The 10,659-nt window shown below is 39.1% G+C and overlaps 1 protein-coding gene across 1 annotated transcript; it reads right to left on the reverse strand.

Annotated features, from left to right (window-relative positions):
• Positions 1 to 7,624: 7,624 nt before the first annotated feature.
• LOC141249225 (uncharacterized) lies at positions 7,625 to 9,310 on the reverse strand. Its single transcript, XM_073669567.1, is given in 7 exon segments — positions 7,625 to 7,875; positions 7,951 to 8,088; positions 8,169 to 8,271; positions 8,350 to 8,381; positions 8,384 to 8,440; positions 8,884 to 8,939; positions 9,210 to 9,310. Coding segments are annotated over 7 exon segments (738 nt in total).
• Between the last annotated feature and the right edge of the window lie 1,349 nt (positions 9,311 to 10,659).

Genomic DNA, 10,659 nt, shown 5'->3' on the forward strand with positions numbered 1-10,659 from the left:
TCGCGACGTCTTGTTCCTCCTCCATCGTCACGCCGAAGCCAGCTTCCATCGTGACGATTTAGCCTGCGATGGTTAGCAAAAATTTTACTGTGATAGATATATGACCCCTTCAATCAAACACATTGCTCAAACCTACAATTTTCAATTCTCCTTTTCCTTTTAAAGGGTTGCTAATTTTATTAGATTTTTAAATAGACTTTAAGAGTAAATATGATCCAACGGCTAGTAAAATCCATGAACAGTTAGACAAGAGGCAAAACCACCAGCTGGATTAGGTTTATTGTGATCCATAAGATGTGCAAGCACGATACAAACTAAGGGTTAAAGAGAGTTAAATAGAATAGCATTAGAAAGTCAATAGTCCAATTAAGTACCGAAAGAGACACTTGAAAAAGAGGCCACCATGGACATGTTCTAGACTCAAGACACAAATACACATGTTAAAGCTTCACCATAGGTTTTGTCCTCTTTGGTGTGGAGAGGAAGATGCCCTCTTTTAGGTGTCCACACCAACATTCACAAACAACATACTCTAACCAAGATGGGACTCCTCAACCATTCTCTTTCATATATACACCACGTCGTTTCCTTGTTCGCCAGGGCACTTTTAATACTATTTCTGAACCACTTCTATTGCCAATGTCATTTAACGTGGCACTTGAGGACAACCTTAGCAATTATGGCTAGTAGTCTAGTAGACACTAACCCTGATGTCAGGGTCGGGTTCAGGTCATGAAAAGAACGGGTAGAACCAAGGGAGGTGTCATGTAAGTACGAGTGTGTTATAACTCTCTTCAAATCTTTAACTACAAAACATGGATATTTTGACGATAAATTGATAAATTTTTATAAACTATAACACTTGATTTGATAAAATTAGGAATAAATTTATTATAGATTAGCATGAAAAAATCATTCTTGTGTGTATATTTTTTATTTTATTTTTTTGAACAAGTGTGTTAGACTAGTGATTATATGTAAATAATTGTATTTATTATTTATTTTTATTTCTATTATCTCTGTAACTATATATAAAAATGGGTATACCAAAGATACCGAACTGGGATTTCTCTTATTCACACTTGGTATAAGTTGTAAGACCCTAATTCTCCTAATACTCTCTTCCTCTCTCACGTACCATAACTCTAAACAAAGTCATATAAAAGTCTTCTAGAAACTATGACATACATAAATCATCACGTCTGATAATCTCTACAAAATTCATAAGAGATTAGTTTTCTTGTCAGCATCATTCTATTTTCTTCAAAATATTGACATTAACTTCTCTTACTTATCAACTTTACTACCGTTGTCAATAAATTTAAAGATAACATAGATCTCTCAATATTTTTGTTATCTCGTGCGATTGATAATCCTCGCTATATCAGTGGCTCGAACACTTTAGGTGGTTTGAAGTTGGACACAGTTGAGAAAGTGCGTATCTACAATAATTGTTAAAACGTTTAGTTTGAGTTGGATTGGATTGGATTTGAACCCTTTTAACTTCCATTCTTGTCAGGTCGAGTTTTAAAGAGTTTGGGTCTTATTTGTAACTTTATGTTTTTGTTTTATGGATATATGGATATTACGTAGTTATGTTGGATTGATTTGAAAATATCTTATGATACCCCACACATATGCAAACATAACTGAAAAATATAACATCGGGGCCCAATTCATTAACTTAAAAAACTACCAAGTGAGCCACACATATAGTGAGCATATTTGCACGAGTCCTACAAGCGTCCCTTGTGCATTTATCATGATTTAGACCTTGATATTACCTTTTCTGAGCACTTTACTTTCCCCTATAGTTACATAACGACACCTGTATTGTTACGAGGCCCATGGGTTACCCTTCCTTCACTCAGTGTTTGTGAAGAACTGTTCAACCAAAGAATAATGCGAACAATCCTAAGAAGAACACGAAGCTTTCTTTATGTGATTCGGAAACTTGTTTTTATATATGCGGGTTTTGGGACGAGACTAAAGTTTTTTACATATGAGGCTAATTCAATATGCAATAATGTTTTTATACACGAGACAACAAACTAATCCGGACTCGACAAAGATAAATATAACAGAAGTAGAGGACAATTTGAATTACATAAGAATCAAGTCAGAAATACTCCGTAGATCACGCCTTCTCCAACGCTACTACCATAAATCCTTTTAATAGCAATTGGAGATTCTACGTGCATCAGACAATACAGAATCACTGTCTTCACTCGTTCTCACGGGAAGCAAGAGATTTGCCTCAAGAATGTTCAAACAAGCGCCAGAGAAGATCTCTCTACTTCACTCACTTGGATCTGTCTGCTAGATTTTTGAAAGAGGCACTCAAGAGAAAGAATGAAGTGAGGAACCACCAAATTTCTCCAGCTTATACACCTAGGGATACGAGACACACACCAAGCTCCATATAACTTAAGATAAGAAATACAAATGCAAGGATAAAACTTATACACAAATAATAAGAAATTATGCATAATCTAACATAACTGCATAAAATATAACGAAATCTTTCACGTTTGCACTTTGCTCGATTGACCATAAGAGACTAAGAAGGAAATACTCACATGCATACACTCAAACACTCATGCACAACCAATACACTAGTGTTCACTACAGAAGTGCACCAGTTGGAGCGAGAGCCATGCCCGACGTCGAAATGGAGGAACCGCCTTTGTCATGTCCCCACCCGGTGACCCTAGCAATTCTTTGATCCTTCTCGACACCCGTCTGCGGCTGATCTGGATACCACCCTAGCCCAAGAAGAGATTATCTGGTACCAAAAATCACGGGGAAGTTGGCTTGCTCTAGGGGACAAGAACACAAATTTGTTTCATCGTAGCATTGTTATTAGGAGAAAGAGGAACAAAGTCACTGCTCTAAAAGTTAACAACGAGGAATGGTCCTCCGATCAGGTGGTACTTGAGAATCTGGCGTTGAACTTCTTCTCAGACCTGTACTCATCTGCTACAAACCAGAACCCACCGCCTCCTCTCCGCCGTGGGGGCTTCCCATCCCTTCCAGACTATGTCCTCTCTGAACTTTCTAACCCGCCTTCAGCCGAGGAGATTTGGAAGGCTATTACTAAGATGGGCTCGTATAAAGCGTCTGGTATCGACAGTTTCCAACCTATATGTTTCAAAGCCTGCTGGTCTACAGTCGGTGAGTCAGTCACGAACTTCGTCCAGGAATTTTTCAGAACTGGTGTCCTCCGAGTCAGGTGAATGACACAATCATTGCGCTCATTGGAAAGAATGCAAAGAAGGAAGTAATAAGTCAGTTTTGTCCGATCAGTTTATGCACGTCACTCTCAAAATCATCACAAAACCCTTGCTAACCGTTTGAAGCCTTCTATGAACTCCTTGATCGGGCCGAAACATAACAGCTTTCTCCTGGGGAGATCTATCTCCGACAACGTGGTGCTACTCCAAGAAATTGTGCACTCGTTCAGGAATAAGAAGGAAGGGAAAAAGTGGATGGTGCTTAAGCTAGACCTCGAGAAAGCATATGACCGACTAAGGTGGGAGTTCATCACTGATACGCTCGAGGATATAGGGCTACCTACCTGCTGAGTTCGTTGGATTCACCAACTCATCTCTACGTCCTCAATGAGAATTCTATAGAACAGGGAACTCACCAACAGCTTTACTCCGTCCCGTGGTATCCGTCAAGGGGACCCGATCTCGCCATATTTATTCGTGCTTTGTGTTGAGAGACTAAGACATATGATCCTCGACTCCATTGCTAGGAATTAATGGAAGCCCATTAAACTCTGTAGAGACGCCCCCCCCCCCCCCCCCCCCCCTCTTTCCCACCTATTTTTCTCCGACGATATCCTATTATTAGCGGAAGCCTCCCCCAAACAGATGAAGATTGTAATGAGCTGTCTTAACGATTTATGTCTTGCCTCGGGCCAAAAAATTAATACAGTCAAATCAAAGATTTTCCTCTCCCAGAATGTGTCTAGAGATATGGCCAATCAACTTGAAGTAATCAGTGGTATTGATGTAACTAGGAATATTGGGAATTATCTAGGAGTTCCGATGCTTCATGAGCGTATCAGCAAAGAACATTTCCTCCCTATCCTCAACAAGATCAATCAGCAGCTTGCGGGTTGGAAGGCAAAGTCGTTAAGCATGGCCGGCAGAATCACGTTGGTGAAATCGGTGTTGTCCTCAATTCCGGTTTATGCGATGAATACAATGAGACATCCTGATGCGGTTTGCAAGCAACTTGACAGAATAAATCAGAACTTCATCTGGGGTACACATGATGGCAGGAATAAAATGCAATTAGTTAACTGGACTGAAATGTGTCAGCCCAAGAAGCTAGATGGCTTAAACCTCTAGGCGGCGACAGATATGAATAGAGCTGTCATTGGCAAGCTTAGCTGGAAACTTATTAGTGGAAGTGCAGGTATATGGGGTGATCTTATTTCGGCCAAGTATGTTGTTCACTGGGATAACAAGAACATAAACTCGCTCTGAAGTATTAATCACTCGCACATGTGGAATGGTATTCGATGGGGGTCCAGGTCTGTTATTACTGGGAATTTGCAGTGGAATATCGGTAACGGGAGATCCTGTCGCTTCTGGTCTGATCAGTGGCTCGCAAGCTCTTCTTTCAACGACCTTCTACAACTTCCTAAGATGTCGATATAGGTGAGATCAAGGTTGCTGAACTGTGGTGTCCTTCGTCTGGCTGGAAATGGGCTGACTTCTAACACGTCTTAAGCCCGGCGCTACTCCTGAAGATGACTGCAGTCATGGTGTCCGAAGAAGCACACTGTGCCGATACCATTCGCTGGAGCAAGTCAGAGTCTGATGACTATTCAGTAAGTGTTGCTTATCAGTCTTTAATCAAGGCGTGTGGCGCATCCTCGTCATCCATGTCCCGCTTACTTAAGCTGATTTGGAAGCTCAAGATACCGGAGAGAATTAAGACCTTCCTGTGGCTTGCTATTAGAGGGAAGATTCTTGCCAACAGTGAGCGCTATACAAGACACATGAGAAACTCGGATAAATGCGGGGAGTGTTTGGACCAGCCGGAAACGCTTCTACACATCTTCAGAGATTGTCTAAGAGTGCGAGGACTATGGCTGGATTTGGATCCTCACCTGGGTACGTCAAGCTTCTTTCAAGATGATGGCCCGGTTTGGCTGGAGAAAAATCTACGGAATCAGTACCTTACCTCTCTAGGCGCTAGCGGAAACTTGGTCTTCTCAGCTATGGTTTGGTGGACCTGGAAAGAGCGGAATCGGCGAATCTTTGAGTCAACTAGGCAAGCACAATTCAGGCGATCAGCTATGGTTTGGGGGTGATCAAGGCATCCTTCATCAAAATTCAGGCGATCGGTTATCAATTAGCTTTCCTCAGACAAGGGAGTCTTGGCAAGCACAACAGCAACAGAAGCATTGATGTGTTCTAGGTGAAGCCTCCTAACGATTGGGTTAAAGTAAACACAGACGGCTCTAGATTGGAGGATTTGGTCCTGGCCGGTGCTGGTGGATTAATTCGTGACTGTACTGGTAAATGGCTCCTTGGCTTTACAGCGAACTTAGGCCACTGCTCTGTTCTTGAAGCGGAATGCTGGGATGTCTTACATGGCCTGAATTTGGGATGGGAAAACGGCTTCAGGCACGTCATTGTGGAGTCGCACTGCTCCACAACTGTTTCTCTTCTTAATTCCACACCTCAACCTCTTCACCCGTTGTTCAGCCTGATATCACAATGTCAGAGCTTTATTTGTAGGAATTGGGCCATCCAAATTCGACATACCTTTAGGGAGGCTAACTATGATGCGGATCGACTAGCCTCCCTATCTCTACCCTCCCCCTTGGTTTTACTCTTTTGGGCGATCCGCCTGACTGTATTAGAAACGCTTCAGATTATGATGTAAGAGGGTTCGCTATGCCCCGCCTAGTGCCAAGCTAGCCTTATATTGATTTTGACTTTCACCAAAAAAATAAACACTCATGCACAACCACTCATAAATTTATGCATCTTTAATAATAATAATAATAATAATAATAATAATAATAATAATAATAATAATAATAATAATAATAATAGGGTTAGGATCTAGTGAGAAAGTAATTAGTGGTGAGAAATGAGAATGAATCATAGTCATTGAATTCAATGGCTAGGATTCCACCCTACCCCCATATTGACTGGTCAACGTTGACCGTTGACCGTTCAATGTTGACCGTTAACCGGTCAACACCCTTTTTTTGCGAAAAAATATTTTTTTGTCAATTTTTTTTTCCGAATATATGCAACACATATAACTAGTAAGTGCAATAAACAAAGCTAGATTGTGCAATATATATGTAATGAAAATTGTAATATATTTTCCTAGGTTGTGCAAGAGAATGAACTAGAATGTACAATAGATTTGCCTAGGTTGTGCAGTTGATATTTTTTGCATGTGCTATTAATTGATTTGAAACATCTTCTTAGAAATTGCTCGTATTCTAGATAATAAACTAGAATGTGCAATAAATTTGCCTAGATTGTGCAATCGATGCTTTATGTATGTGCTATTAATTAGATTTTAAACTTTTTCTTGGGAATTACCCAAGTGCAAGAGAATAAACTAGAATGTGCAATAGATTTGTCTAGGTTGTGCAGTTGATACTTTTTGCATGTGCTATTAAAAAATTTGAAACTTCTTCTTATAAACTGCACATGTGCAAAGAGATTAAACTAGAATGTGCAATGAAGTTGTCTAGGATGTGCAATACATTTGCCTAGGTTGTGCAATTGATACTTTTTGCATATGATATTAGTATATTTGAAACTTCTTATTATCAATTGCACGTGTGCGCGAGGTTGGACTAGAATGTGCAATAGACTTGTCTGAAATGTGGAATAGATTTGCCTAGATTGTGCAATTGATGCTTTTATGTATGTGCTATTAATCAAATTAGAATTTTTTATTGAGAATAACACATGTGCAAGAGAATGAACTAGAATGTGCAATAGATTTTCCTAGGTTGTGCAATAGATACTTTTTACGTGTGTTATTAACAGATTTGAAACTTCTTCTTAGAATTTGCACGTGTGCAAGAGATTGTACTAAAATATGCAATGAATTTGTCTAGATTGTGCAATTTGTCAAACTTTGAAAAAAATCTGATGTTGCAATTTGCCCATTAAACCTTTGTCAACCCTTTCTTTGTTCGGAATTGTGATATCTGAGGAATAAAACCAAACAACAAAGAACCTCACTGGAAATAAGCAAAAATCTGGAAATGTCATTAACATGTGTTATGATTGTATAGTTTAGTTCATATTGATACCACCACACGGACATCCAGGATTATCACCAAACTTTACAATACGAGGTGTGCTATCCTGCAATCATACAAAGTAGGATCTTGATATTTTATCATTGCAGTTACATACTCGAGAGACCCTTTCACCTTTGATATATAATCAGGAAGATGGTTATCACACAGTTGAGCAGCTTCATCGTAAGGTAAAGTAGCAGCATACACCTGTATAAGGTAGTATTTACTATATGTCAAAAAACAAACGAGTTTAAGGTAAGAAGATAGATTAACAGAATAAGAATTTACCTTTCCACCATTATTACCCTAAACTGGATTAATTCAGAGCTTGTGGATTGTTTTCATGTCAACAGCTTCATTAAGCGTTCCGGCCTCGACATGATCCCACCATTTGAACAGGAAATTATCCACCGCAAGCCTAAACCAAGGAGACAGCTTCAGCCCTTCCTCACCGGCATCAACTTTTCTGCACAATTCCTTCAAGTCTTGACGGGTCATGTACTTTACATCAGCAACCTCATCCGGGTTAGGGTTCATTCTCACATCCTTGACCATGAACAACAGATAATCAACTACACAGAGTCAACGAATTAGGGATTGCTATTAATTTTTTTAAAAATTGATGGTGTAAGAGAGATGGGAATTACGTTCATGCTCTTCCCATTTTCCATCTAATGGGGCCTTGTAAAGGATACGGCCAAGAGTGGTGAACTCGTCTACTGGCACATCTTCAGCTGGAATTCCCAGTTCATCAAACAACTTCCTTTGAGCAGCATTCCGTACCCCTGAAAAACATAACCATGAACAAGTTTGGAGATTCAGAATTGAGCTGCACAACTTTTCAACTGATGTAGAATTTTAATACCGAGAGCATTTTCTTTGATCATTTCAGATTTGCGATAGAGTGGGTGACTGCAGCACGCGTTGGTCCAAACCAAAGGGAACGTTACCTTTGTGGCAGACCGTTGCTGTTATGACAGATAACACATTCATCTAAGAAACATGTATAGTTCTGTGACCAAACTTATATACTATATATGGCAGACCTGAAGTAGTAACTCATATTTTGAATTGAACAAAAGACACCGAATGCTCTATGCAGTGCTTTCCCGGCATCAATATTTTCCATCAAGTGACCTGCACATTTGTAGAACATCTAATCAGATGTTTAATACACAAGACTATGAATGACAGTACATGTAAAGCTGTTGAAATCTATCTAAGCTAGATGAGCCTCTTATAATGCCGACGGTAATTGTCACAAAATCAACCATAACATAGACTGCATGAGTGCTAGTTACAGAAACTGTGATTTCTAAGTATTTCACAGCTGAGAATCACAAGTTAGATGAACTAACCAAGCCAAGAAAAAGCAATCATCAGTAAACACATCGGAATTGACAGAATTAAAACTGTTGAGCTCATGCTTTTCTAGAAATGTTTGTGTATTTACATATGTTCTGTGAGTGCCCTAGCCAAGTTACTTCCTACATGAATATGCCTCACAACATACCGAGCTTCAAAGAAATCTCTAAGAAAAAGCAAAGTTGCAAATATCTAGAAGTTCAGCAATAACTTACAATTGTATTTAGAATCATGTCCAACAATACGGTCATTCTGATCCACTAAGATACATCTGTAGCAATAAGCAATGAAGCTAGTCAAGCCACAGTATCAGGTGAGAAATGTTACAGGAGACAAAAAAGGAAGCATCAGATATGAAGAAGAAAATCTTCAAGGTGGAATTAATGGCCACCAAAACGGGCCACCTCTTGGTAGGCAGCTTCAATATCTTTGTCTGACATATCGTCGCCCTACTGATTTTGAACCGCACGAAACTGAAACTGAAACGGAACCAGAAGAGCGAACATCCATTTCAAACAAGAAAATCAGGAGGATAATTCACATAAGTAGAAGTTTTCTGCCATAATTAATACGGAAGCGAATTGCTGCTATTCGGATAAGCAGGAATTGTCTCGTTTCTAATCCACAGAATTGCGATTGCATTACGAGCTAGGTATAGTGAGCTACGAACAAAAACTAGAAGCAGAATTAAATTTTGACAAATGGAGTGTGAGAATTGTCTCGTTTCTAGTCCATTGAACTGTGATTGCATTTCTGAGCTACGTACAGAGAGCTATATGAACAAAAACCAAAAACAGATGATACCTCATACAAACGGAGTAAGAGAATTCACCATTAAGGGCTGTGAGGTAGCGATTCCGTAGTGGAGACGAAGAGAATCCGAGTAGATGGACCGAAGAACCGCTGAATTGTTGACACACGCAACTCATAGCCTCAACCCTAACCTTTTCAGACCTTCAACGAGCTTGGGGAGATCGGAGGCGACCTTGAACTGGACAGCGACACGCCATAATCTGTGGAGGAAATTGAGCGACGAAGAGATCGCCTGTGCAATGAAATTCTCCGTCTAGATTCAGCATAATCTATGGAGGAAATTGAGCGACGAAGAGATCGCATCGCCATCGCCCGTTCCGAGAATCGGAATAGAACGAATGAGTGTGAACAATGATTTTGTGATGATGTCATCATCGAATCCTAGCCATTTGATCGAATTCCATCCGACGATTGGCATGTGTTCCCATTTCTCACCACCCTATTAGTTTCTCACAAGATCTTTCTCCATAATAATAATAATAATAATAACTCATACACTTTTGATGAGAATCACATGCATAATTACTTAGAAATCAATGAAAAATCATGCACAAACACTCATAAGACTCATGCAAAAAACTCAAAAAGTCACGCACAATACTAAAAAAATATGGACAAATCTCAGAAAAACCATGCACAAAACTCACAAAAGTTGCATAAGATTAGGAAAACCATGTGCAAAACTCAGAAAATCTTACACAAAACTTATAAAAAATTGAACAAACTCATAAAAAACTACACAAAATATAGAGAACCTTGTATGTAACTCATAAATAATTGCACAAATTTAAAAATAAAATAAAAGTTGCACAAAACTTTGAATTTTTTTACACAAAACTAAAAAACCTTGCACAACACTTGTAAAAACTTGCACTTTTTATTTCTATGCACATAAGGGGTTATGGATGCACTTTTTTCAGTTTCTTGTACAAAAAGGGATTATTTGTGCGCTTTTCTACTTTTTGCTTATCTTGAGTGTTCATTTTTCTGAACCTAGGAGTTGAAAATCATTCTTACTTTACAAGCTCCATTCTCATCCGTTGTGTGTCCTATCCTTGTACTCTCATATGCTATTGATGTATGTATATATTTAAACAAATATATGAAAATAACTGATATCTCATACACATACCTTATTAGAATATCAAATAGGACGCCTTTTGAGAATATAAAATAGG

The sequence above is a fragment of the Phyllobates terribilis genome, unplaced genomic scaffold (assembly GCF_046119375.1).
Source record: "Phyllobates terribilis strain yellow unplaced genomic scaffold, ASM4611937v1 Scaffold_4430__1_contigs__length_61105, whole genome shotgun sequence".
NCBI classification, from domain to species: Eukaryota; Metazoa; Chordata; class Amphibia; order Anura; family Dendrobatidae; genus Phyllobates; species Phyllobates terribilis.